At 57.3% G+C, this 27,058-nt stretch overlaps 8 protein-coding genes across 8 annotated transcripts; 3 read left to right on the top strand and 5 right to left on the bottom strand.

Annotated features, from left to right (window-relative positions):
* Nucleotides 1–1,458: 1,458 nt before the first annotated feature.
* CMQ_3574 (forkhead transcription factor fkh1) lies at nucleotides 1,459–3,891 on the top strand (the record flags this gene model as incomplete). The annotated part of the gene is made up of 4 exons (XM_014319512.1): nucleotides 1,459–1,572; nucleotides 1,675–2,727; nucleotides 2,786–3,753; nucleotides 3,810–3,891. 4 exons carry the CDS (start codon nucleotides 1,459–1,461, stop codon nucleotides 3,889–3,891), a joined length of 2,217 nt encoding a protein of 738 aa, XP_014174987.1.
* Nucleotides 3,892–4,350: 459 nt separating this feature from the next.
* Nucleotides 4,351–5,573, bottom strand: CMQ_3728 (uncharacterized protein; the record flags this gene model as incomplete). Its single annotated transcript, XM_014319666.1, has 2 exons — nucleotides 4,351–4,484; nucleotides 4,544–5,573. 2 exons carry the CDS (start codon nucleotides 5,571–5,573, stop codon nucleotides 4,351–4,353), a joined length of 1,164 nt encoding a protein of 387 aa, XP_014175141.1.
* Nucleotides 5,574–6,013: 440 nt separating this feature from the next.
* Nucleotides 6,014–8,141, bottom strand: CMQ_3343 (uncharacterized protein; the record flags this gene model as incomplete). The annotated part of the gene is made up of 2 exons (XM_014319281.1): nucleotides 6,014–7,850; nucleotides 7,915–8,141. 2 exons carry the CDS (start codon nucleotides 8,139–8,141, stop codon nucleotides 6,014–6,016), a joined length of 2,064 nt encoding a protein of 687 aa, XP_014174756.1.
* A 1,785-nt stretch (nucleotides 8,142–9,926) lies between these two features.
* CMQ_3863 (yippee zinc-binding protein) lies at nucleotides 9,927–10,327 on the bottom strand (the record flags this gene model as incomplete). The annotated part of the gene is made up of 2 exons (XM_014319801.1): nucleotides 9,927–10,160; nucleotides 10,229–10,327. The coding sequence occupies 2 exons, from the start codon at nucleotides 10,325–10,327 to the stop codon at nucleotides 9,927–9,929; spliced, it is 333 nt and encodes a 110-aa protein (XP_014175276.1).
* A 1,092-nt stretch (nucleotides 10,328–11,419) lies between these two features.
* On the bottom strand, nucleotides 11,420–13,165 carry CMQ_3722 (ferric-chelate reductase; the record flags this gene model as incomplete). Its single annotated transcript, XM_014319660.1, has 1 exon — nucleotides 11,420–13,165. One exon carries the CDS (start codon nucleotides 13,163–13,165, stop codon nucleotides 11,420–11,422), a length of 1,746 nt encoding a protein of 581 aa, XP_014175135.1.
* Nucleotides 13,166–15,860: 2,695 nt separating this feature from the next.
* CMQ_4168 (uncharacterized protein) lies at nucleotides 15,861–18,638 on the bottom strand (the record flags this gene model as incomplete). The annotated part of the gene is made up of 1 exon (XM_014320106.1): nucleotides 15,861–18,638. One exon carries the CDS (start codon nucleotides 18,636–18,638, stop codon nucleotides 15,861–15,863), a length of 2,778 nt encoding a protein of 925 aa, XP_014175581.1.
* A 1,190-nt stretch (nucleotides 18,639–19,828) lies between these two features.
* Nucleotides 19,829–24,068, top strand: CMQ_3449 (eukaryotic translation initiation factor 3 subunit clu1; the record flags this gene model as incomplete). Its single annotated transcript, XM_014319387.1, has 5 exons — nucleotides 19,829–19,874; nucleotides 19,939–20,007; nucleotides 20,072–20,154; nucleotides 20,208–21,864; nucleotides 22,111–24,068. The coding sequence occupies 5 exons, from the start codon at nucleotides 19,829–19,831 to the stop codon at nucleotides 24,066–24,068; spliced, it is 3,813 nt and encodes a 1,270-aa protein (XP_014174862.1).
* A 440-nt stretch (nucleotides 24,069–24,508) lies between these two features.
* On the top strand, nucleotides 24,509–25,738 carry CMQ_3330 (aminomethyltransferase; the record flags this gene model as incomplete). Its single annotated transcript, XM_014319268.1, has 1 exon — nucleotides 24,509–25,738. The coding sequence occupies one exon, from the start codon at nucleotides 24,509–24,511 to the stop codon at nucleotides 25,736–25,738; it is 1,230 nt and encodes a 409-aa protein (XP_014174743.1).
* Nucleotides 25,739–27,058: the final 1,320 nt, after the last annotated feature.

Below are 27,058 nucleotides of genomic sequence, written 5' to 3'. Positions count from 1 at the left end.
TTCGTTCGCTCTCCACCTCGCCGCTGGCGACGGTGTATCGGTGACAGTGTGGAGCCTTGATTCCCGTTCTTCTTTCTTTTTGTCAGCTATGTCACAGGCACCCCCAGTCAACGTGCGGATACCAGATGGGTGGCGACTGCTCCCCCATTCCAAACGGCCAATGCCGTGCATTCTTACCCGAGAGACATTCCTCGTGAAGGAGACAACGCTTCTGTCTTGCTTCCCTTGCTTGAAGCCGCAAAGGAACGGTACAGTCCCAAGTGCAGCGCATGTTTCTCTGCAAGCCTCTTTTCATAAACCTCGCCTCCCTCCGCATTCGGATCAGTACCTCACAGCGCCCTTGTACTGTAGAGCGGATCCGGCACTGTACGGCCGTCAGGCGGCTCTCTACTGTCTGGAGTACGTCATTACAGCTCCCACACCCAATTGAAATTATGGAAAATCCACGTAGCATGCTTCTTGGACAGCGGTCCGCCCCCGTGGCTTGCCAGCCCCCCGGAATATCCGTTGTAGGGCCGGTGCAGGAATGCGAGCAAGGCGGAGCACTACCGCCGTATTGCCGCGCATACGACAGCCAAGTCTGTCATTTCCAGCCACGAAGAAGATGCTCGGCCAGCCTCTGCTCTGTGAAAGCGGTTTTCGGGGAAAGAACGCTTATCAAATCATATTGATATACTCCGTAACTCCCTTTTTGGCAGCGGGGTCGAGGCTGTTCACGCGCAGCCAATCAGATCTCCAGAGCCAGACCAACGAAAGTTCCCGCCAAGTACCTTTTTGCGCTGGGCTGGCGGGCCTGCTACTCAGCCGCCACCTGCGCCCCTGTTTTCCTGGCCTGTTCCCCACCACTTACAAGGGAGACGAAAGAATGAACTTGCGAGACGCGAAATTGAAAGTGGTAACCGCGATTGACCAGACGCTCGCATTGTCATCAGTCAAACTAAACAAATGCCACCACGGCTTCCTCTTCCTCTCTCTCTCTGGGGGTGCGGCCATTTTGACGCAAATTTTTCTCGTCATCAACCGAAAACAATCGTGACCACCTGCGCCCTCTCAAATTCCAATGTATACAGCCCGTCCACATCACTAGCTTTCATTAAATCTTTTTTTTTTCGCGAACCGCTCTAGCTCCTCTTTTTTTTTTTTTTTTTGTTCCCTCCCACCCGGCTATAATCTCCCCAGCCTTTGCTCTTGCAAGGACCAGCCTGCCAGGCCGGTGATTATTTGCCCCGCGAGCGTGACGAACGACAGACAGAGCTTGTTATTAGCCTCTAGCACCCTCACTGTGCAGGGCGCAACAGACACGACAGCTGGTATTGACTTGCGCTCTCCTGCGCCGCCCGAATTGACACCAACCTCGCCTTCCACGTGTCACATCCACGATTGTCTGACGCCTTTTCTTCCCTCCGCCTGCTCGACTTGTGCTGTCACGCAGCACTGTCGACGCTTCCTTTTCTCGCGATGCCGACGCCCAGACGATCTTCTCAGCGGACTCGCCGGAACTCCTGGCGCAAGGAGACCACCGTCGATCTTCCAGACTCTTCGCCATCGCGACCTGCAAAGCGAAGAAAGCAGGTAAGCAGCACTCGCTCGACTTCATTCGTCATCTCCCCATCCTATCCCCTCTCCTCCAGCTGCCCCATGTACCCCTCCTTGTGCTCACGCTGTCCGTCTTAGGCGACCGACGAATCCCCGCGCGACATCCCAGAAGAAGAACCGTCCAGCCTGCTGGCCGACAGCTCTGCCATCAACCCGACCGACGAGACCCAGATCGTGACCCGTGTCGCCCAGCACCTCCTCTCTCCACACGAAGATCCCGTCCGTGCCAGCAAAGACCATTCCAACGCCATACATGAGGCCAATAAGGAGGGCGTTCAGGCGTATGCCAAGATTGCCGCACAGGACTGGACTTTCTACGTCACCAAGCTCACCGTCAACATCGGCCGCACATCAGAGCCGCCGCCCGAGTATCCGAAGTTGTACGATCCCGATGGCGATCCCGAGTTTGTCCACATCGATCTCGGACCAAGCAAGATGGTCTCGCGCCAGCATGCCCAGATCGTCTTCAACACGAAGAGCGAAAAGTGGTTCGTCCACGTCAAGGGCCGAAACGGGGTGAAGGTCAACAACATGCCCTGGCGGCTGGGCCAGTCGAAGCCTCTCGGCAGCGGCGACGTCATCGAGGTTGGCGGCGTGGAGATGATGTTTGTCCTCCCGCTCGAGACGAGTCCCTTGAACATCAACGACATCTACCTCCAACGAGCCGGTTTTCCCAAGTCCGAACGCGAACCGTCGCATCTCGAAGAAACACCCTCTCGGCCACGGCTGCGTGCAACCACTCCACAGGCTGCGGTCGAGTCGTCTCCGCGCGGCTCCACGATGCGGAGTGCCCTTCCCCGTGGCCAGCCAACTCCGCAGCCAATAGCCCCGGCACCGCCGGACTACAAACGACCAGGGACTCCACCTTCTGCTCGCAGCCGCATTTCCGTGCCCGGTTCCCACCTGAGGTCGCCCCAGTTTCGGGACATCCCAACCATGGTTGTCCATCCAAGCGATGTGGATCTCAGCCTGGACGAAAACAAAAACATGAAGCCGCAGTACAGCTATGCCCAGATGATCACACAGGCCATCATGAACACCTCAGACGGGAAGCTCAACCTAAATGGAATCTACAATTTCATCATGGACAACTACTCCTACTACAAGCACCAGCAGGCTGCCGGTTGGCAGGTGAGTCTGCTTTGCCCCTTTTTTGTCGACGAATTTGGTGATATCTAACGCGGCTCAGAACTCCATTCGCCACAACCTGTCTCTCAACAAAGCGTTTGAGAAGGTGGCACGGTCGACCGAAGAGCCCGGGAAAGGCATGAAGTGGTACATCTTGCCCGAGTACAAGGACGAAATGGTCCGCACAGCCTATCGAGGAGGACGTGGTGGCCACCGGGGGTCCTCAAACCCGTCGTCGCCGAGCCAGCTGAACTACGTGAACCAGGGCCCGAGAGACATGGCTGCCAGGGATCTGGGATCTGCACGAAAGCGGAGAGTCTCACCGTCCGGGTCGCCGCAGCCTCGATCCACCTTGCGCGATATGCACTTGACACCAGACCGAAGTTCGCGGCGACTGCTGCCCGACGAAGCCCCGGCATCGTCCGACGGAAGCCCCCTCCCTCGATACCGAAGGGGCGCTGCCGCAAAAAGTGCCAGCAACAATGGCGGTAATGCGGCGACGGCAGCGGCAGACGGATCCGCCCTCTCGACGGCCTCCGAATCGGTACCACGATCGCCCATTTTGACGTCGGCGTTCCTGCAGGACGACACCGTCTCGTCTTTTGTCACGCCGGCACCGCATCGCGTTGAGCTGAAGCTGAACCCTCCGAGCACACTGCAACGGCCCAGCCAGCACATGCCGACCAGCTCGCCGGCGCCTTTCTGGAAGTACGCCGACATCGGCAGCACACCGCTGAAGTCAGCGGTGGCCTTCGATTTCAGCCCTTCCAAAACGACACAGAGAGGCAGAGGTGGCAGTGGCGCGCTGCCGGCGAGCAGCAGCCCACCGCCTGCGGCAACAAGAACAAAGTCACCGTCATCCAGTCCGTCAAGACCGAGCCGAACCATCGTGCCAGAACCAGCAGCAGAGCTGAAGGAGGCCGAATCGGCAACGAATACGACAGACTCGGAAACCGTCACGGACACAGCAGCTGCCCTTCCTGTTCAAGCAGTCGACGTCGAGGAGGACGGCGGCTTTGACCTGACTAAGTGAGTCTAAGCCTCCTGCCACATTTGTTGGATGCTTATGCTGACATGATCTACAGGGGCTTTCAAAGCATAGGCTCATATCATGCTCCAGTCCGGCACGGCCTGCCTGTTGCAACGGCCATGAATGGGAATCAGTGACTACATCATTGCTTTGCACGTCGTCGTTTTTGTTGTTTGAGTGTTTCACTATACAGCTATGATTCCGTCGGCCACCGCTTGCGGGCCCAGGGATGGAGAAGAAAGAGGTGTCGTTATTTTGTTTGTTTTATTTCCCCATCCTCACTGGTTTGACGGGTGGGCAGAGGTGGGTACGGTGGTTGGTATTTGTCAAGAAACGACGCCGTCCTGGATTGGACCGTTGATATTTCGTGTATTTGTATGCAAAGAGCAATGAGGCAGATGAGGCGCGGGTTTTACTTCCTGGTGTATGGGTTCGACGCATTAAATGCCATTGTGGGAAGGGCTAATTCCAATCAAGAAATCTACGAGACAATCATTATTTCACAAGATCAGAGTGAACGCACTGATATGTTGTAGGCAGTATAGAATAGCAGCAGAGACCCAGACTGTCCAAGCAAGCCGTCTCCTATTCATCAATCAAGCGTGGCCAGACTTGCCCTTGAGCTTCTGCGCGAGGCCACCCTTACTCTCCTTGTTGGTCTCGGCTGCGCCGGCAGGGGTGTCGCCCTTCTTGTCGGGCCCCAGGTGCAGGCCCTTCTCTTCAAGGAGTCCTGGTAGGACGTGTTAGCAATTTGGGTCATTGATTCGTCATGATTTGTCAAGAACGTACTCTCGGCTTCCCGTCCAGCGCCCGGATTGGCCGCGTCAAAATCGCCTCCATCGGCCTGCAGGCCGGAGCTGCGAACATATTTCTCGCCTGTGCCCTTCTCCTGCGAGTCCGGGACGGACGGGTCATTGGGGCCGCCGGGGATGGCGCTGCTAGACGGTACACCCGGAGGCCCGCCGGCAGACCCGCCAGAGCGGGTGGTTGAGAGGTCTCCCGACGGAGCAGTCGGGAGGTCTTCTGTCTGGGTGCGGCGGGTAGACGGTCCCCCCGTTTCAGCGTGGCTTGGAGGGCGTCCCTCAGACACACTGGGCTCACCAGCAGCGCCGGCCGCTAGGGGTTCCTTGCTAGAACGATTCCCAGGGCCAGAGCCGGTCGTAGAACGTCCTCCAGCCAGACTGCCAGTGCCCCCGGCAGCAGCGGCAGCTAGGGGCTCTTTGCCAGACAGTCCTCTGGCGCCAGAGTGGCTTGTGACGGGACGTTCCCTGGAGTAGCTGTCAGTACCGCCCGCAGTGCTGGCAGTATGGGGTTCCCCGGTCTGGCCGCTACCGCGTGCCCCAGAGTAGTTGCCAGTCTCTCCGGCGGTGGCTCCGACGAGGGGTTCCTTGGAAGATAGTCCTCCAGAGCCAGTGTGGCCTGAAGTACGTCCTCCAGGGTAGTTGCCAGTCTCTCCAGCACCGTCACCGATAGGAGGCTCGTTACTTAGGTATCCTCCAGAGCCAGTTTGGTCTGAAGTATGTTCTCCCGAGTAGTTGCCATTTTCTCTAGCACCGCTACCAATAAGAGGTTCGTTACTCAAAAAGTCTCCGGAGCCTTTTTGGTCTGAAGCCCGTCCCGATGAGTAACTGCCAGTTTCTCCCGTAGTTCTGGCACCGGCATTGGAAACTTCGTAGTTTTCCTTGTTTCCAGCATCGAAAGGCTCGCCCTGATCAGTGTTCCCCCTAACTCCAGACACGGGCTCCTCGGCGCTGCCGGTGGGCAAGACTTGATTGACCGCCTGGGCCGCCTGTGTTGCCAGGTTGCTGAGCGTTTCCATTTTTGTGATATGTATATGGGAGAGTATTGGCCAAGTTGAACGTCACAGTCACAGTATGGACAGTTCTGAAAATAGTACGTGGATCGTAGATGAGATTGTCTGGGGTAAATGCCAAGAGAAATAGGTCGTCGGGAGGGCAGACGAGACCGGCTTAAAAAGTCGCGAGATTGGCACTGACGTTGACATCATTGTCTATCTTGCAACCAAGGTATAGATCTTACCAGAGCAATAATACTCGTCGTCCATTTCGCATGACGTCGATATACGTCACCGGTTTTTCAAGTAAATGTGGGGTATAGCCAACTTGCAGCCTTGCGCACGCCTTTCTGGTATTTTTTTTCCTAAATTTAAGAATTTATAAATCAAGTTACAAAGCAAATACTAGATACACTATACAAAAGGACATATATACATTTATGGAGCCATGCAGTTTTTAGCGTTTACAGCAGAAGCAGGGCGCCAAACATAGCACCAACCACTGCAGCAAAGCTGCCACTCATGACACGGCCAGCGGCAGCTGTTACAACAGCTGTCACAGCCGATTGAGCCGAAGTGGTCGTCGGTGATGCCGTGCTGGCAGGTTTGGCGCTGGCAGTGACGCCGAGGGAAGCCGTTTCGGCGAAGGCAACATAATTAGACGTAGCAATGCTGACCGCAGCAGAGCTTGCAGCACTGGCAAAAACGGCAGCGCTGCCCGTTGGGAGGACAAAAGCAGTTGGCCCAACATCGCCCACGGCGAGGACGGCCTTTTCATTCGAGCCGTTGCCGTAATTGGCGCCCCCAGTTGCGAGGACGGGAACGACGGTGGCGGTCTCCTTCTCTGTGACGGCGCCGATGACCGAAATGGACACAGACGCGACAGAGGTCGGGGCCGTGAAGGTGGCAACGATGGGCGTCTCGAGGGGCACCAGAACGTACACGGCGGTGACGGCGGTCACGGTGCTGGTGGAAGCGGAAGCTGTCGTGGTCTTGGCGACCGGTACAGACTTTGACGAAGACAGCATGATGGTGGTGCTGGCCTCGGGGCAGATGGCGACAGTCTTGGTGACGACATCGGTGATAATGATCTTGTTCTGGAGCGAAGCAGGACAGTTGACGACCGAGGCCGCACAACTGGTGATGGTGTACGTCGACGTGGCAAAGATGGTGGACGTCAGCGTCGTGCCGTTGGAGCCCAGAGCGACGGTGGTGGCGGCAGCAGCAGCAGCCATAGAACCCGAGTAGGCAGCGACAGATGCGGTCGTGTTGGCAAACAGAGGCTTAAGGCCGCCAACCGAGACGGCACTGCTGGCCGGAGAAGAAGCGGTGACAGATGGGAAAGCAACACCGGATAGCATAGAAGCCGTGACTGGCGGAAAGGCAATGCTGGAGCCAGAAGCATTGACGTTGGCACTGAACGAGTTCGCCGAGTTGGCATGAGCGCCGACGACGAGACGCACGGCATCGACAACGGCAGCAGTTGCAGTTGCAGTCGCATTCGTATGCACATGCGATTTGGAACTTGCAGACGCAGAAGCAGAGGCAGTCGTAATCGTGGTCGCACTGCTGGTAGTACGGATACACTGAGTGGCAGTCGGGCCCTGATAGAGGGTGGTGGAGATGGTGGGCACAGCGCCAAAAGAGGAGTAGTTGATGACGACGTCAGCATCGAGAAAGGCGCCGGCGTTGATGTCCCAGGTCTCAGACAACATGACATCGCAAGCGGGCGTGTTCTGGGCCTCGACGATGAACTCGAGGATGTTGGCGTAAATGCCGAGCTCGGCATCCAGGCCGGCGCCCAGAATGTCGACACTGGCGCCGGCTTCAACTCGCAGCCGCAGGTCGGCCTTGAAGGTGGCATCGCCACTGCTAACTGTGATGGGTATGGCCGTGACCGTGGTGTCGGTGAAGAGCGAGTCGACAATCGTGCCCTTACGGATGTCTGCCTCGAGGTACGAGTCGTTGCCCACCTGCACGAAGAAGCCACCCTCCAGCTCGACCTCGGCTGACAGGCTGAGCACGAGGTCGACGTAGAAGACGAGTCCGAGGCTGACGTCGTGCAGCGAGATGCCCACCGGTGATTCCGACGAAAAGATCGTGTACGTGTACGTGGCCTTGTCAGCCACCTTGACGCCCAGGTCGATGAAAGCCGCGACACCCGAAAAGTCTAGTCGGAGCTTCGGCTTGAGGATGCTGCCCTTGATCTTGGCAGACACAGTACCCGTCGTGGAGCACTCGATGCATTCCAGTTTTACGCTGACCGTGTTGTTGATGCCATCGACAGTTTCACTCCAAGAACTAACGGTCACGTGTCAGCAGAGAAAGGAGAGCAGAAGAGGAAACCGCATCAGAAAGAGCCTACCCTTTGATTAAAGTGACTTCGTCCAGGCCATGGTCGAGGTTGACAGACATCTCCGAACGCTTCTGCAGGCTAGCGTCTCGGGCAGCCATGTTCATGGCCTCTCGAAGAGCCAGGTTGCTGCTGCTGCTGCGCTCCGCGTAGACCGGAGGAGAAACGACCACGATGGGGTTGGCATTGCACAGGGACACAGCCAGGGCGGCGAAGCCGAGAAGACTTGCGCTCAGCATGTTGAGATAGGGAAAAATAAAAAAGAGACTGTGGTAAAAGTAGTGACAGTGGACGGTTGAAACCAAGAATGAACGACAAGGCACAGCTACTGAGAATACCGGCCGAAAAGAAGGACTGAGGGGTGAGGGGAAAGATGAGAACGAACGGCTCTGACGAAACAGCGACAACATTGTCAACGAGAACAGGCAAGACAACCCATCTTATGTGCGCCGCCCGTTGCGCGAGGTGGCATCGTAACTCACTTACAGATCTAAAAGAGGTCTAACAGCTTAGCTGCTCTATTATGCACGGGGGGGTAAAAAGGTAGCCGTACCGATGGGGACAAAGGGGACGATGACACGGCCAAGTGGAATGGCAAAAATCATCTCATCAAAGACAGCAGCCATGGCGTTTTCCTCCACTAGGAGGTGCACGGATGAAAAAACGGATGAAGCCAAGCCTTGCCCAGCCGTGGATTGCTCGCAGATATTACCCCTCTCGCAGACGTTCCGTGTCGGAGAAGTCTCCCTCGACAACCGGATTGGGCAGCTCGACCTGTCAGTCTGGGGCACGCATTGCATGATCGGCCGCTTCAAGGAACCAGGGGGGTGGAGCCATAAGGCAGAGTCGATGGATGGAGAGGCCAGACGTATGCGATCTCGAGGGCAGGGGGGTATAAGAACATCGACATAAGAAATTCCACTCGTATAGAAAGGGGTGCAGGAATTCCATCATGCAGAAAGATGTCTTGATTGGATGTCTATTTTGTCGACGGCTGAGTCGAGCCGGTGGGCCCCCATCCTAGAGGACGCTTGGGCCAATGAGGATAAAGGGGCGAGATCAACGGCCGCACATGGCAGGAACCAACTGCCCAATCTCCATGCGGTCGGGAAGCGACGACTGCTTACAGGACATGTATTGAAATTAGGACAGTCAGCATCGCAATAACTTGGCAGCAGATGCGGGCCAGTAGGAGAGTGAAATACCACGATGCAGAGATGAGGGCGTCCAGAAGAGAGCATTGGTTGACAGCCTACCCGTAACACAACCAGTCGTTGCATCGCTAGTATCGTTAGTATCGTTAGTTTTGGCACTATGTGCTCGTACGAGTACAGCCCTGTGAGACGCCGATAGGGTCCTCTTCTCGGTCATGCATGAAGTTAGTTGAACAAATCGACAGACGAGAGCACCGAGACGTGTGATAGTGCAGTCCCTGCTGCGCAACGAGATCCGGCAGACTACGAGTACGGAGTACGAGACACATGGCTCTCCGTACCTGTCGCGGGAGCTGCCCATCCGCAAAGACGAAAAAGACAAGTGCCGTCTTGGCAGTCTGAATTTAACCCAGAACCCATAGCGTCACAGTGTTCTCTGTAGCTTGCAAACGTCGTCGAGAGAGCTTGTCGTTCTTACCAAAACAAGTTGGCAATCTAGATACACAAAAGCACAAAAAAAAAGGCCCGGCCGGTCCAGATCCGAGCAACAAGAAGTGATGATGTGCATGAGCCCAGCTACCGATAATACAGACTGCTGTCCCTTGAGAGTTACCGTTGCAGTTGCGCCGTCGCGCCGTAAGACAAAATGAAAATGAAAATGAAACCGAAATGAACAGCAAGTGGGACAGAACATGAACTACTCCGTAGAACGGCCAGCAATCTCCAACGAACGGCCCAGACACAAAATAGGGCAAAAAACGCACGCCTCCATTGCTCCAAAAACGCTCCCCGGACATGAGATACAAAAGGAAAACAAGAGTGTCCACACTCTCCAGCAGACCGGCAGACCGGCAAGTCCGACAGCCCGCTCTAGCTCACCATGCACAGCAACTCCGCCTCGAGAATGTACTTGCCCTCCTTGTACTTCTCGGCCGACTCGTAGGCCTTGTCGTATTTCCAGCCGACCGTGTCGCCGCAGCCACGGCAGTTGATGTCGCGCACCACATGGCGGCCCGTCGTCATGCTGCGCTCGCCAGCCACGCCCGTGTCCACGTTGACGACCGTGTTGAAGAGGTAGGCCTTGCCGTGCTGGCCGCGGAAGTTCTACATGCACGACCGTTAGAAGGGAAAGGCCCAAGGCCGCCTCGCGCCTCTGTCCGCTGCTTGCTTACCCTGCTTATAATGTCTTCATGGTTTGCCAGGTGGGCCTTGCAGCTCTTGCAGCCGTAGATCCGGTTGCTGTTCAGGTACGTGTTGTAGGAGAGCCCCATCGCTGCAACGGTTGTGATGGGGAACGTGGCGAGCTGGGTTGCGTAATGGGAGGATGCCCTTCGCTGCGCTCGTGCGTGCTGTGTATTTCGCCGCTGCGACTAGTTCAGGGCGATACCAGAAATCGATGTATTCTCTGTTCTCAGAAGCGTTGTGTCGGAGACGCTAGGTCTGCTACTCGTAGAAACCAAAAATGCAGTTTGTTGAGCGATCGACCAAGAGGATAAACGCAGTGGCCGAGAGAAGGCGAAGGCGGGTGTTCTTATCAGGTGCGTGCTGAGCTGGGATGACCAGAGGATGGTGGCGAATCGGCTTCGTAGCTTCAGGCGTTCCTATTCCGGCTGGCTTGCCCCATACGAATCGTGGTCCACACGAAGGAATGCGTAGGAACCGTGTGCAAGACAGCGAGACTGACCGGTGCTGACTGGAACCTGCTGTCTGTGCCTTTTCGGCGGTGCAATGTCTCGACAGTGAAGACGGGCGGAAGTTTGGACGCTGGCCAAGGGAGGAGGCCAAGGAAAGACGGCAAGGAGAGGGGCAATGCCGGCAACAAACAGGTTGAGGCTTGATAAAGCACATGCCATAAGTGGGCCAACCAGCCAATTCGGACCACTATGAATACAGTGGCTTGTCCTACCACGAGCGAGTAAGCCTATGTAACGTGGTCCTCTTTGTTATTGGTTGGCTACTTCCGTCACGTTATTGGCATTCGATGCTCTTCCATGACCTCACCGGCTGCACATACTTACACAAAGCTACGCTGATGCGCAAATTGCAATCGATCGCGATCATGTTTGCTACGCAGCCCACTGTGTGATTAAAATTACGAGTAACGAGGCTGAAAGTCAGTGAAAATTTAGTACCTATAAGAAAGAGAAAGATCATCTACAAGAAAGCGGTTCTGTACAGGAAAAAACGACAGAGGAAAATAATCGACACCCAACATCGTGCATTGGAAACAGTACAACAGTAGCGACCGTGCTCATCTGTCCCAGGGCCCATGTCTACCATATATTTACACTAAAAAACAAAGAAAGGAGCGGCAGGCCCAGTGGTTGGTTGTGGCAGTGTCTGTGCGTGCGCGATGAGCGGTACTACCACGAAAAAGCCTCCTCGATAAACTCAATAGATCCCTCGTACTGGTGGTCTCGTACAGCAAGCCGGACCTCATCGCTGAGCGCGCCCGGACCGCACACGGTCACACCCACAGTGCCGACCTGGTTCTCCAGCTCGTGTCCCAGCAGCGTGCTGATGTTGGGGCGACCGGGGAACATCTGCACGGTGGCACTGGGCGAGTGGATCTCCTTGGTTGACCGTGGCCGGCTCACAAAGAGCATGATCCGTAGCACGTCGCGCCGCTTCTCCATGGCCAGGATCTCCGTCATCCAGGGCCGAATCCACTCGAGATGCTCGGGGGTCTGGATGGTCCACACGAGCACAACCTTGCGTGCTGCGACCGTGCCGTTAGCATAGCCGGTCACCAGGTCGCGCACGTGCGGAACTGCCTGCGTAATGCCGACACCGCCTGCGAAGAGCATGACGGTTCCGTACGAGTGCAGGTTGTGCACGCCGCCATACGGGCCCTCCACCATGCATTTCGTGTGCCACCGACCGTCCGTGGCCTCGGACGCCTTCTTGTACAGCTTTCCGGTCATGCCAGTGCGGCCACGGATGACGAAGGACATGCTTGTCTTGCGCATCGCCATGACCTCTTGGCGGTTCATTGCCAGCTTGTCGTCCTCGAGCACCTCGGCCTCCTCGCTCCAGGCAACGGAAAACGGGTGAGACTGCCAGTAGCCCACGGACGGGATGTACAGGTATGCGTGCTGACCGGGCTTGAAAGTCCAGGGACGAGCCATGGTCACGGTGACGCGGCAAGCGTTGCCGGGAAGTGCCTCCACCAGTGTCTGGGTGCCGCCGTTGCCAACGTTGTTGTACATCACGCGCAGGAAGCGAGCAGTGCGGTCGGCAGCCCACAAAGCAATGACGCTGTACAGGTAAGAGATCTGCTTGTACTTTCCGATGTGCAGGTGGTAGTACAATCCCATGACAGCCACAGCGGCCAGGGCAATGTGCAAGATCTTGAAGGTCTCATAGGCCGCATGGCGAAGAGGGCTCATGGCCTGGAAACCGATCACCAGCATGGCGAGCGTGGAAATCAGACCATACTTGAGGAATGGCACGTCGACGATCGTCTTCATGACGGGCGAGAAGCCTTCCTTTTGAGCGTTGACGACGACATAGGAGAGCGTGTGTGTGAGGGCTTCTAGGGCGACAATGCGGCCGAACCAACGGTGCAGGAGGTTGAAAGTATCAAACGACATGCCAAGCAGAGTGATGAGCGGGTTGTTGCGGCCGGCCATGAGAAACAGAGGGACCATGTTGATGGTAGCCAGTATGCCAGTGCGGTTCCTAAGCTGCGCAGCTGCACCGACCGAATCGAACGGGATATGAATGACACAGTAGGCGACATTGGTGGCAAGGTAGCCCAGAAGAAAGATCAGCTGGAGACGAGTGGGCAGGGTGCCGACATTGATGGCAGAGCTCATCTGGATCTCGCGATTGTGACGCTTCCGGCTGACGGGAGCGTATACCACATTGCGCTTGAGCCACGAGTGCCTTGAATCCTGCTCTGCATAGTAGCGCTGTGTGTCGTTGTTGAGGGATGTGACGGTGCGGACTCGGCGCATGACGCGGTAGGCGAGCGACCAGAGAAGGACGACGCCGCCACCTGCCGCGCAGATATAGTACAGGTAGTCTGCGAGCAGCTGATTCTCGACGGCCGGGTTGAAGGTCGACTTGACCGTGGCCGCTGCCGCTGCCGATGAGTTGGACGACATGATGTTTGAAATGTTTGGATGGTCGATATCAAAAGGGCCTGGCTCCTGCAGGCTTGTAGAAGATGAAGAAAAATAAATCCCTATTGGGATACGCTAGATGCGAAGGACTGTCTGTTTGCTTGTGGAAGCTGGAATGTGGTGTCTGATAGACCCGCAGAAATGGCCGAGTACTTTCAAAGGAAGGAGGAATCGGTTGTCAGGCCAGGGCTATATTTATCTGGTCCCGTTGCTGTTCATCGGTCTGCTGTCTGTAGCTTCTCCTAGATGTCGACCAGCGGCAAGGAGGATGAGAGGGACGGTCTTCGAAACAAGAGCCTTCTTCGGCAGTTCGTGGTGACAAAGGACAAAAAGGATTGGAATGAACAATTTGACGGAAGCCACTATTTAAGCAGTCGACAAGCACCTCTTGACAGAAGTGTGTTGGGAGCTGGTGGTGTTCTGTCCAAGGCCTGCCTGCGAAAGAAGGGAAAGAAATGAAGACAATGTGAAGAAAGGAAGAAAAAAGGGTCAAGGACGACGAAATGAGTCTAAGACACCAGGTCGAAAGAGAAAAGGGTAGAGACACCGAAGTGAAGAATAGAAGCGATGTGGACCGACTAATAGATGTATCTAAATTCGGCACTTCTCCTTAATGGATGTTCAAAAGCAAAGAGAAGGACTGCTAGACTGAGAGGGGTGGTGTGGGGAGGGGGGTCCTTCCTGCTTGGGAATGCTCTCTTTTTTTTTAAAAAAAAAATGTTTTTCCTCGGTTTGGCGCTCTGAGTTGTAACAGAGTACGAGTCAACGGAGTACACGCATTTGTTTCCCCCTGTACAGAGTATACGGGCACACCCCCTCTGCGAGGTATGTACGGAGCAAGAGTACGACTTAGGCCAGCCTCCGCGGCTGCGATAAAACCCCTGCAGTCAAGCGATTTTGACGTTTGCCAAGACAGAATTGCAGCTGAAGCTGTGGTGCTCTTCTACATACGACGTACTATGTAGTACTCCGTAGATGAGGGCCTGGATTTTTATGGCCAGCAAGAGCATCCCTGCTGCATACGAGCACAGCAGCCCTACATAGTACTTTTCGTTATTTTACCTTTTTGTCTTTTTGTGCTTACACCGTATAAGATCAAGGCTCTGCCAGGGTATCTGTCCCTTCCGATTTCACCTTGCCGGCCGAGACATGAAGGCGCTGCCATGTTCGTGCTCCTTTGCAGCTGTGACCAGACTCGTTATCACGGCTGGCAGAGCTGCTGTCTGGTCGCATTTGTGGCCGAGGGATTGTCCGCTGTGACGGCTTGCATACGCACGCGTGCTCCATGGACTCTTCGCTTGGTAGCTGATCCGCCCAAGGGCGATCCTTACCGCATGCTACTGTACATAGTACGACTCCTTAGTGCTACCAAGTACTCTATGTATCCCAAGGGCCTGTCTCGTGCAAATCACGGAGTATTTTGCACTTATCTCACACGCCCCCTCTTCGGAGTTCGGACCCCGTGCTCGGAAATGCTCTTCGTAGATTGCCTCTTGCCGTGCTCGTATCTTGAGAAGCGCCGCAGAGACGTGAAGCAGGGAGCATTACGGAGTACGTGCAGAAGACTGCCAGCGGGAACAGGATCGGTGGGAGCTGAAACGTCGCTAGTCCTTTTTCGGCCGTGCCACGGTGGTCGTCAAGCCCTGCTAGTGGAGGACTCGGCGCCACTCTTTCGGTGGAGAGCGGTGCCTGGTGGCTTCCAATTGCGCGTGCCCTATTGGTCCGTGGTGCTAGGCCTGCCGACCTGAAACAATGGCAAACAGGTCGTCCCGCTGGCGAATCAGAGACCTGTCCCTTGCAGCTGTGCATTCTCAGGGGTCCCTGTCCACCCAAAAGACTGTTCTTCTTTTCGTCTCCCTTCCTGTGTGCGCTTGGATGCTCTGTGCTGCTGCCACTAAGAGGCCACGGAGTACGGAGTACGAGTACAGAGTACAGGACGAGCGTTGATCGACAGGTCGATCGTGTTTCCAATACCCATAGTCGTGTGTCGACTTGCGTCACCTCCCACGAATGCCAGACCACCTCTGACCATAGGGTACCTCTTGCCGTTGCAGCCTTGTTCCGAGCAGCCTTCGGACCCCGTAGGCTGCCGGGGATCTTGCCTGCCACCCCTGCCGGTCGCCGGATTAAATATTCCGGTTGTACGAGCAAAATACAGGTACGAAGTACTCGTACTTGCATCCTAAACGAAGATTCAAACACAAGACGTGTGGGGACGCTATAGGGACCCTGCTTCCCGCTCCAAGAGGTCGGCGTGTGGTATGAATAATTGATGACATTTTCTAGAAGGTGGCATTCGAGATCAGCATCGCCTGCCTTGGAACCTTGCTGAAACGGCGCAAGATGCATTTGTTGACAGAGTATTCTCCGTACGGCATGATGAACATGAACGTCCAGTCGCCGCTGGGAAATGCATTGCATGCAGTATTTCTTGGCTCTGACTCCTTATGCTCGTATTACATACGACGTAGTATATTGACACCGCCACCCGTATATCATCCTTGTGCCGGGCTGTGCCCAAATTGATAACAAAAACATATCTTACATGAACGGAGGAGAAAAGAAAACGTCCCCACCGACCTGATACACATCGAGATGCACTTCCAAGATAAGAGTACGTCAGCCACTTTTCCCCTGCAGCCTGTCAAATTTCCAAGGCATCGTACTCGACTCGTCCTCACATGCACAGCTCGTCGTCGCTGGCGTCGTCCGTGTTCAATCGTAGGCTGCTCCTTGCCAGCGCCCGCTTCCGCTTTCCAAGGCCAAGCCCCACGGGGGTCGGGGCGATGCTGTCCACCCGGAACAGGGGACCCCGCTGTATTTCAATGCTGATCTCGTCGAAGCCGTCGCGGTCGTCGCTGGTGTCATCGTCGCCGTCTGAAACAAGGCTGGCTATTGACCACGACTTTGCTCGACTGCTGCGGCTGAGTTCGCCAGCCCAGCTTTTGCGTCCCAGCCGAAGGCGCTTCGCTCTGTGGACGTGCTGGTCCGACGCTGCACTTTCTGGCGTCGTCATATCGCGTAGTCTTGGCGCTTTGCGTGGAGTCACATGGTCAGCGTCTTCGACTGAAACGTTGCTGAGAGAGGCCAGAGCCGGCGACCGCGACCGCGTCACCAACGTCCTCCTCTCTGGCTCCGGGCTTGCAATGACCCACTCGCTGATGCCTTCTTCCCACCGATAGCCAGCAAAAAGCGCCGTTGGTGAAACGGCAGCAGGAGGCGCTGACACGACCGCTTCCGGAGACGTCTCTACAGAGTCGAAAGAATCGTCTAATCCACACCTTTGCGGCCTTCTCTGAGCCTTTGCCACGCCGAGACTCTCGGCAAAGGCTAGGTCGCGAAGATCGTTGGTGCGGCTGGCTAGGAGAAAGGCCCCGTCCGCGTGCATCCGCTTGGCCGAAACATCTCTGGCGTTTAGGGGCGAGAAACAGCTTCCAAGACGGCCGGTGACAGAGGAGCAGAGCTGGGCAAGATAAACACGGGCAGGCTTGGCATCTGTGGTCGCTGCCGCTCCGCGTCCACAGCTCTGGGCGACCGATGCAACCAGAGTTATCGTGGCATCGTACAACTGTCTCCTCTGTTCCGGCCCAGAACGCAGGGAAATCTCCTCGCACCAAGAAGCAGCTCTATCGCACGACTCGGTCATGTTGGTCATGTTGGCCCCAAAGCTCGACAGGAATCTGGCTAGTCCGAGAAGGAAGCGCTTCCTTGTCTCGCTCATCTGGTTGTTGAGAGACCTTCGCACCCTCCGCTTCTTCTTTCCTGCTGGATCGCTGGCCAGACAGGTCTCTACAATGATCGCTAACCGTCTCAGGCTGGGAACGTCGTGTTCTGCAGGGCCATCTTCGACATCTGCGACAGCCTCCCGCTGGAGAATGGCAACGGCAGCGAGACTGCCAAGGACGCTGGCGAGCGTATGGTAGGACGACGATGACGTAGACGACAACGGCTGCAGGCTGCTTGGACGAGCAATCGGGACATCCAGGTCGTCACCGGGCTGGCAGTGGATGAGCCGTGCGATGGCCGTCTCGGCAAAGCTGCGGCTGGATTGGCCTTCGCCCGTCGAGATGTTGCAGCTAGACGAAATCTGGACGATGCGTTCCCAAATGCCGCTGAAAGCAAGCGTCGAGAGCCAGGCGGGTGGCAGGCGGCCGCTCTGGAGGAGGCCATCAAGCTGCTGGAACAAGCAGGACCAGCGCCCCGTTTCTTCAGCGTATTCGACCAAGATCCGAAGCGGCTCCAATGACCCCGGTGCTCTAGAAAAGACGCTTTCGGCGCCTTCCAGCGGCATTGGGTAGCTGCCACTGCGCCAGACAAAGGCCACCAGCAGACTCTCTGCTTCAGTGTGTGCCCCCAGGAGCATGAGCAGACGGATCAAGATGCGGACGAAAGCCGAGTGCAGCAGGCCGTCGGCACATGCTGCTGCGACAAGACTGATGGCATGCGAACGCACAACAGTCCGCAAGTGCTGCCAGCCATCAGCGCCGTGGCCGAGAGATTCCAGGTCGGCGTAGACTTCAAACGATATCTGTGACGAAGCCGGTGGCGTTGTACCAGACTGCACGGCCTCCTGGCGCTCCTCGGCTTCACATGCTGCCACGTACTGGGGAACGGTGCGCAGACACATCTCCAGCAGGCTTCTCGGCTTCGGCTTCTGCTTCTTTGCCGTGGTCACTGTCGGCCCGGCTGAAGTTGCTCGTAATAGGGCCTCGATGGCCCGAAATATCGACTCGTATAGCTGGAAGCGCTTCCCCAAAGTTGCGCTGCAGAGACGAGCCCAATCGTCTTTCATGGCCGGGTTGCTGCTCGTGTTGATGCTGCCGCCATTATTGAAAGCTCCATTGCAGTGGCCTCGGTAAACAGGAATGCCGCATCTCGATGGGGACGTTGGTAGCGAGCCCCTTTCTGAGGTTGTCTTTGTGCATGTGCGACTTCCGAGTGGCGAAGACGGCAGCGAGAATGCGCGCTTTTGTTTTGTTGCCCGACAGAGGACCGGTGTTGGCACCACGATTTCGCCTGGGGACACGTAGCGTCCAGCCAGCTGCTGCCGATGTTGTGTGGAAGGTGCTGGCTTGAACGTGTCTTCTATGGCCGTGAAAGTCATAGTTGGCTGTTGATGACGCCTTCTTCGTGATGAATACGTATAGCGTACTCGCTTTGAACCAGTCCCAGGCTCTGATAAAGGGGACTGCTTACTTGGGTCCGTCAGACGTTCCAGTTCCAGCGAGCGGCCTTCTGCAGCCATGTCTCTTCGCTGAGCTGTTATCCTGACCTCCTCCTTCAGAAGGGCCGCCAGGTGAGAAATCAGCGGTCGCAACAGCCGGTGACATCTCGTGGTCGTCCACGGCTGAGCTGTGGCCACAGTATCCCGCAAGCTATGTGGTGGCAAGACATCGCTGTCATCGCGGCGGTGACATGTCAGATACAGCGTTTCCAAGGCGGCCTGCGCGTCCATAGAGTCTGGTAATTTTCCACTCGGAAATTCTCACCGCCGCCTCTCTAGCGAGCTCGTAAGCACAAAAGTAACCAGAACACAGTCAGACACCACGCCAGCCAACAAGATGCGGTATAGAAATGATCCAATAATATGCGTGTGACTACGGCTGAGTCTGTGGCACGGCCGTGCAGATATATGAAATGCTCAATCAAAATGAAAGGCCGTCGGGAGGCCACAGCAAGAAACAAGAAATGCGAAAAGGGGATGTTCCAAAGAACAGCAGTAATTCGGCAGCCGGAGGCGCGGATAGCAGATGATCGACGTAATATGGTGGAGAATAAGATATTCGCGACAGCGTTATGGGGATGATGATGCGCACGCGTGCTCGTCGATGAGGATGTTGGCATTCAAAGGATAACGGCGGCGCAATGCGATGTTTTGGGAATGGCTGTTTACTTGCTACCGCATGAGGCTAGCGCGAACGCTGGGTTTCGGCTGGCTGTTCGAATGGAAAGGGCATGGGTCTCTGATTGGCCAGGCCGCCGATTGCGGATTGTTTTCGCCCACAGCTGCTGTAGGGTTGGTCTTTCCACAGCTTCTTTTTTTGTGGGCCAGCGTTTCTGTTCTGCAGCTCCGCCAACTCCCGTGCGCTAAAGAGAAAAAAAGGGCACAGAAGGACAGGAGTGCTGGCAGAGCGCGAGCGCGAGCCAGGTCGTAGATATGACGGGGCAGCGAGGCCTTGTAGCATGTAAAGGCAGCCGTCCGGTTCCCCGGCTGGGCGGGTGCAGGTGGGTGTGGATGGCCCACTAACATCGGATTCTTTCGAATAACGCAGCCCCGATTTTCTTTTTCTCCATACCATTCACATAATTTTTTCGGATAACACAAAATTTAAAAGTCTCACGAGAGCAAACTCATCCGTTGACCTCATTCTCGTTGTCCAAGTCACCTGGTTTGGCTTTTGGCACCGTGTTGTTTTTTGGGGGCATTCTGTATCGGGACTTGGGATTGAAAGGTTGTATTACTATCTTTTTTCCTTCCGCCTAGTCCTCTCTTCTTTGCTCGAGCTTGCGCTTCGGCAAAGCACCAATCGACAAGACCGGCTTCCGTGGGCATTGGCGCACTCCGACAAGGCCAGCCTTGCAAGACAATTGAGCGACGATAGACGGCCAAGGACGGTCCCCTCGCTTCTGCCAACAGCCTGAACGATGGCGGCTTCTGCGGACCAGAAAGACGAGGCACAGGTTGCTGTTGGTTAGTATACCTCGAACGGCCTTCGGTCTGGGCCTTCCCCGATGCACAGTTTGCTGAGACGTAGCAAAAGAGAGCAAGGCCGTGGCCGAAAATGCTGTCTCGGAAGAGATTGAGGGTGGTGACCAAGTCGAAGGTATGTAGCATTGGCGATGGGACCATGACGTCGACCGATCGATCGGGGCTGACTTTGGATGCAGACTCGCTGTACAACATCACGATTGTGCTGCCGCGCTCCGACGAGAAGCTATCGGTCATGGCAAGTGGCCCCCGGCCGCCTCTGGTTGCCTCTGGCTGCCCCTTGTTCGTTGCTCCTGCTAACAGGCCCCTGTTCAGATCTACTCGAACGAGCAGGTGGGCGAGGTCCGTCAGGCCATCATTGACTCGCCGGCGGCCCAGTACCACACGTGCTTCCACCTCGAATACAATGGCGAGCGGATCAACGAGTTCGGGCAGATATCGGAGATCAAGGACCTGACGACCGAGGCCGAGATCCACGTGGTCGAGGATCCCTACACGGAGAAGGAGGCTCGGCTGCACGTGGTGCGGATACGGGATTTGATTGGAGCAGCTGGCGATCGGCCAGATGCGGTGCACGGCGTGCTTGCGGGACTGTCGCTCTTTGATAGCGTGACGGTCGAGTCGCTGGCGGCGGCCGAGGTGGCTCCGGTCGAGGCAGACTTTGGGGCGGTGGCGGACGTGAACGTGCTGCTGCCCCGGGCGTCGGCTGAAGAGGCAGCGGGACCGAAGACGGTCAAGGCGATCCAGCTCTCGCCGTGGAACCCGCCGCCAGTGTATTTGCGGCAAAAGGGCCACCTGATGTACCTGATCGTGACGACACTGGAAGGCGAGCAGTTCCAGATCACGTCGCACGTTGGCGGGTTTTACGTGAACAAGTCGTCCAACTCCAAGTTTGATCCGGGGATGCGGCCGGGCGCGAAGGCGTGCGTGTCGCACTCGCTGCTGGCGCTGATCGAGAAGATCTCGCCGTCGTTTGCGGCGGTGTTTGCGGCGCTGCAGGAGCAGAACGGGCGACGAGACCCGCTGTCGACGTTCCAGATCACCAACGCGACGCCGGCAGCTCCGTGGCTGGTGCCGGGGCCGACGACGGCAGCAGGATCGACATACGCACATGTGGCGGACATTACGCGGACGCAGGAGTCGTTCCTGGTGGCCGGATCGGAGAGCGTGGAGAACCTGCGGGACTGGAACGAGGAGCTGCAGTCGGCACGCGAGCTGCCACGCGAGACGGTGCAGGACCGGATCTTCCGCGAACGGCTGGTGTCCAAGGTGTTTGCCGACTACGTCGATGCGGCGACACGGGGCGCGATCCTGGTAGCCAACGGCGAGGTCGGGGCGCTCAACCCGACGGAGGACCGGGACGCGCAGATTTTTGTGTACAACAACATCTTCTTCTCGTTCGGGGCCGACGGCGTGGGCACGTTCACGTCCGAGGGCGGCGACGAGGCCGCACGCATGGCCACGGGCAAGGATGTGGCCGGCGTCCGGCGGGTGAACCAGCTCGACATCGACGGGCTCTACTCACCCGGGACGGTGGTGGTGGACTATCTCGGCAAGCGCGTGGTGGGCCAGAGCCTGGTGCCGGGCATCTTCAAGCAGCGTGAGCCGGGCGAGAACCAGATCGACTACGGGGCCGTGGACGGCAAGGATGTGGTGGCGGCAGATGAGCGGTTCGTCGAGCCGTTTGCGAAGCTGTCGCAGGCACTCAGCGTGCGGCGCCACCCTGTCTGGGACAAGGATGGCCGGCGGGTCGAGCTGGAGGGCAGCGTCGAGACCAAGGGTCTCATCGGCACCGACGGTCGCAAGTATGTGCTGGACCTGTACCGGATCACGCCGCTGGATGTGGCCTGGCAGGAAGAGTCGGACGGACTGGCGGACGACGAGGCCACGGCGTATCCGCACCGGATGACGGTTCTGCGGCCAGAGCTGGTGGATATTTACTCGCGCGTCAAGATGCGGGAGTGGCTGGACGGTGAGCTTGCGAAGCGATCGAAGGGGGGTGAGAAGGGGGGTGAGAAGGGTGAGGGTGAGGACAAGATTGAGGGCGAGGTGAAGGCTATCGAGGAAAAGACTGTCGAGCTTATCAAGGCCGAGGACGAGAAAGAAGAGAAGGAGGAAAGGGAGGAAAAGGAAGAAGAGAAGGAAGAAAAGGAAGAGAAGGAAGAAAAGGAAGAGAAGGAAGAAAAGGAAGAAGAAGAGAAGGACAAAACAACCAAAGACGAACAGATGGACCGCATCGACGTGTCGGACTTCAAGTTCTCGCTCAACCCGGACGTCTTCAGCGGTCAGGTGCCACAGACGGACGAGGAAAAGGAGCAGCTGGCAGCAGACGAAAAGGAAGTGCGGGCAGTGTGCCAGCACCTGCGCGAAGTGTCGATCCCGGCTCTGATCTCCGACCTGAACGAGTCGGAGATCAGCTTCCCGATGGACGGGCGGTCACTCAGCTCTCTGCTGCACAAGCGCGGCATCAACATGCGGTACCTGGGCCGGATTGCCGAGCTGAGCAAGGCGCAGACACGTCTGGAGTGCCTGCACGTCGTGACGGTGCGCGAGATTGTGTCGCGGGCCTTTAAGCACGTGTCGGCCAAGTATCTGCGATACCTGCCGCAGCCGCTGAGCTCGGCGGCGATCGCGCACCTGCTGAACTGCCTTCTGGGCAGCGGTCTGAACAGCACGCCGACGGCCTACGTGGAGCCATCGCTGCGGGGGATCTACGACGACGAGGACGTGGATGCCGACGTGGACTTTAAGACGGTGACGCCAGCAAGCCTGAAAGCAGCCATCGAGGCCGAGGCGCTGCGGCGGTTCCGGTTCGCGCTGCCGGCCGACTGGCAGTCGGAGTTGACGGGACAGCACCTGCAACTGCTGCGCGAGGTGTCGCTGAAGCTGGGACTGCAGCTAGCCAGCAAGAAGTATGTCTTTACCGAGGCCGAGGCGAAGGAGACGGAGACAACCAAGACCAACGGCACAGCCACAGCCTCAGCCACAGCCACATCATCAGCCACCACAGCCACAACAGCCGGCGAGGGCAGCAAGAAGAAGAAGAAGAAGGCAGCGGCAGGCCGTGACGGGTCACCATCGTCACTAGACGAGGAGGCCAAGGCAGCGGCGACGCGGCCGGAACACACGTTCTGGCCCGACGACATTGTCAACGTGGTGCCAGTGATCAAGGACTCGGCGCCACGCAGCGCGCTGGCCGAGGAGGCGATGGAAGCCGGCAAGATTTCGCTGTCGCAGGGCCAAAAGAAGATCGGGCAGGAGCTGCTGCTGGAGTCGCTGTCGCTGCACGAGCAGATCTACGGGATCCTGCATCCGGAGGTGGCCCACGCCTACCACACGCTCGCGATGCTGTACTACCAGATGGACGACAAGGAAGCAGCGGTCGAGCTGGCGCGCAAGGCGATCATCGTGTCGGAGCGGGTCATCGGACTGGACAGCCAGGAGACGCTGCTCAACTACCTGAATCTGGCCCTGTTTGTGCACCAGCAGGGCAAGAGCGCGCTGGGCCTGGCCTATGCCAAGCACGCGCTGCGCCTGTGGCGCGTGCTGTACGGTCCCGACCACCCGGATGCCATCACGACGGTCAACAATGCGGCCGTGATGCTGCAGAGCATCAAGGCGTACCACGAGTCGCGTCGCTGGTTCGAGGAGTCGCTGCGCATGTCCGAGGCCGTCTTTGGCCGCGCCTCGCTCAACTCGGCCACCCTGCTCTTCCAGCTGGCCCAGGCCTTGGCTCTGGATCAGGACAGCAAGGGCGCTGTTGCTCGCATGCGCGAGAGCTACAACGTCTTCCTCGCCGAGCTCGGGCCCGACGACAAGAACACCAAGGAGGCCGAGAGCTGGCTCGAACAGCTGATCCACAATGCCGTCTCCATCGCGAAGCACGCCAAGCACCTCGAGACCCGTCGCATTCGCGCCGGCATCCGCTTCCCGCCCACATCCACCCCACGCAGCGATGGTGCCGGTGCCCGTGCCTCTGGTGTTGCTGCCCCGACTACGACGGCCGCTGCCGAGGCTGCTGCCAAGCCCGCCCTCGACTCGCGCTCCATCGACGAGCTCATCCGCTTCATCGAGGGCACCGACAGCAAGAATGGCAAGACCGGCGCCGGCAGCAGCAGCAAGAAGCGCGGCAGCGGTCGCGCAAATCCCAAACGGAGATCGGCCCCGACGGCTTAGAGAGCCGGCTGGTGGACGGCAGAACAGCTGGTCGAGGAAGAGTGCTTGTTGCGCCGAAAGGAAAGCCCCGTCGGCAGGGTGTGGCATTGCTGGCGTCACCAGATGGTATAAGAAAAGAAAGTGAAAAAAGAACAGAAAAAACGGCAGAAAGCAGATCGGTACTAGGATAAACTCTCCAATCTCTGGCTGATGATATCAAAACGGTGCAGGGTATGATGGGTGCATAAGCACAGCATAAATGGAAGCGCTTCACTCTGACCATGGAGAAGACGTAGACTAGTAAATCGTCCGCTCGTCCCTGTGATCTGATTGGCCGGTTCAGCCCACCAGCATTTTTAAGCAGCTCCAGCATCAAGCCCTCGAAGATTCGAACGCAAGCACTTTTCTTTTGCCATCCGACGGCACGCCCGTTCCAATACTGCTCGCTTCTTACGCCCGTCATGAATACGGCCTTTCTGGCCCCATCACGCACCGTCCTGGTCCGGCCCACATCGGCCTGCTGGCGATGCCGCCGGAGCCTGCGGCTACACAGCAGTGATGCTCCAGGCAGACCGGGCCAGCTGCTGCCGCCTGCGCCACCGTCTGCCGGCATGGCTCGACTGGCCTCGCGCCGGCTGATCTCCGTGGCTGGCCCAGACGCGGCCAAGTTTCTGCAAGGCATCATCACGGCCAACATGGTCCCAGCAGCCGGAGCCAGCGCTCGTCCACACGGCTTCTACAGCGCCTTTCTCAACTCCCAGGGCCGCGTGCTGCACGACGTCTTCGTGTACCGGAACACGCTCAGCCGCCCGGCCGTCGAGATCGACCCGGCCTTTCTCGTCGAGGTCGACGCCGAGCAGGCCCGCACGCTCGAGAAGCACATGCGGCGCTACCGTCTGCGGGCCAAGGTCGACGTCCAGCTACTAGACGACGATGAGCTGGCCGTGTGGCATGCCTGGGGAGAAGGTGCTGCTTCTGCTGCTGCTGCTGCTGCTGCAACTGCTTCCCCCGACGTCATCACCGTCTGCGACACCCGCGCGCCCGGTCTGGGCTGGCGCCACGTCGCCGCGTCCTCGGGCCTGCCGCCGCCGCTCGCCCTCGCCGTCGATGCCGTCGACGAGTTCGCCTATCGCATCCGGCGCTACCTCTGGGGCGTCGCCGAGGGCCAGCGCGAGATCCAGCCCGGCCAAGCCCTGCCGCTCGAGAGCAACATCGACCTCATGGGCGGCATCGACTTCCACAAGGGCTGCTACGTCGGCCAGGAGCTCACCATCCGCACACGCCACCGCGGCGTCGTCCGCAAGCGTGTCCTGCCGTGCGTGCTGTACCCAGACGCCGAGAACGTCGACGTCCCGACACAGCTGGATTATGCTCCTCACGACATATCACGTGACCTCGCCATCCCCCCCGAAACCAGCATCGGCCGCGTCGGCAAGAAAGGCCGCAGCGCCGGCAAGTGGCTCGCTGGCATCGGCAACGTCGGTCTCGCCCTCTGCCGCCTCGAGCCCATGACCGACATCGTCCTGCCCGACGAGGCCGCCGCCACAGCCGCCGCCGCCGCCAGCAGCACGCCCGGCACGTTCGTCATGGCCTGGCCCGCGGACGAGGGCACCGACCAGGCTGCCAGCAGCGTCCGCATCAGGGCGTTTGTGCCCGAATGGCTACGGCAGGGCTTGGCTCCTTCATCGTGAGCTGTCGTCGTGCATGGGGATTGGGAGATCTTGTATATCTACTCGGGCATAGCTTCGGCTACGAAACGAGTTACCATTAGCAATGACAGGACGTTTAACATACTACAGCAGTTTCCAAGAAAAGCGAATAGCAAACAGCTGGCAAACATACGACAGTTGTAGCAGTAGTGGACAGGCGACAACAGTATACAGTTGTGGGCAAAGACAAGTGGAACTCATCATGTAGGGCTGTTGCCCCGCATTTCTAATCGACGTCACACATTCTCGCAGCATTTTTATGTGTTTTATTTTTTTGCTCTTTGAGAAGCAATACAGCTCGGTGTTTGTCCGGCAATTTCTCCAAGAAAAATTGTGTCGTCTGCGAGGGTAAAGCTTCCATGCAGCGAGGTCATCCTTAAACCCTTCCATTCAGTGCTTCGCGACGTCCATGTTTTGCCCAAAAGCGTCAGCTCTAAATACGAGCCCGCCTCACTACGGACAGCCGTCATCGTCCTCCCATACAATAGTTTCCCTTGCCCTGTCCCGTGTCCATGGCGAGGCCGTTCCTTGCCGTCCATGAATGGTGGTAGCAGATTGTGGGCAGTCCGGTGCTTCATATTGCTGGCCAAGAAGGGGCTAACGGCCGCCCGTGAATTTTGCCGTCAAGAGCTCATTGCAAATGTCGTTCAGTTATCTCTCGTTTGCGGAGTGAGGTGCAGAGCTGAAGAGGTCGCGTAGTCGGAAGGCGTTTATTTGCTGCAGCTGGTTAGCAAATGTGTGTGTGGAGACATCCGACAGCGTATAAGACAATCAACTTACGAGCGAGCCCTCATCTTTCTCCGCTTGCGCTTGAGACGCCGGACGCGCTTCTTCCTCCATTTAGCTCTCATCTTGAACGGAGCTGTCTTGTGGTTAGTTTGAAGCTTCACGAGAGTTTGTGTATCAAACAGCACCAAGATGGAGGTGGGGTTGACAGCTAACTGCAGCCCACTGGTTCGGAAGAACGCAGTGCGCTGGCAGTATGCTCTGATTGCCTTGAATCGGTGTTCGTATGGGAAAAGTACTCACTTCGGGACGAGGATTGATCAGTTGAGTGTTGAGCTTGGGTTGGAGAAGGGAGAATTAGAAAATCAGAAGACCATTTCAGAAAAGTTATTCACATACCTGGATTCCGTGTGTGCCCTAAGTGCGCGCCGACATTATTCCGGTAACCCCTCACGCAATTATGGGGTTATCTGCCAACACAGTGCTAAAGTAAAAGGTGGCTACGTCGCCACCGCTGATCATGTGACTGGCAATGGTTTCTTTTTTGAGATTGGTCACCGCCCTTTTTTTTCTGCC

The sequence above is a fragment of the Grosmannia clavigera genome, assembly GCF_000143105.1.
Source record: "Grosmannia clavigera kw1407 unplaced genomic scaffold GCSC_113, whole genome shotgun sequence".
Taxonomy (NCBI): domain Eukaryota; kingdom Fungi; phylum Ascomycota; class Sordariomycetes; order Ophiostomatales; family Ophiostomataceae; genus Leptographium; species Leptographium clavigerum.
The sequence above is the reverse complement of the archived record's forward strand: the minus strand, read 5'-3'. Positions and strand labels throughout refer to the sequence as shown.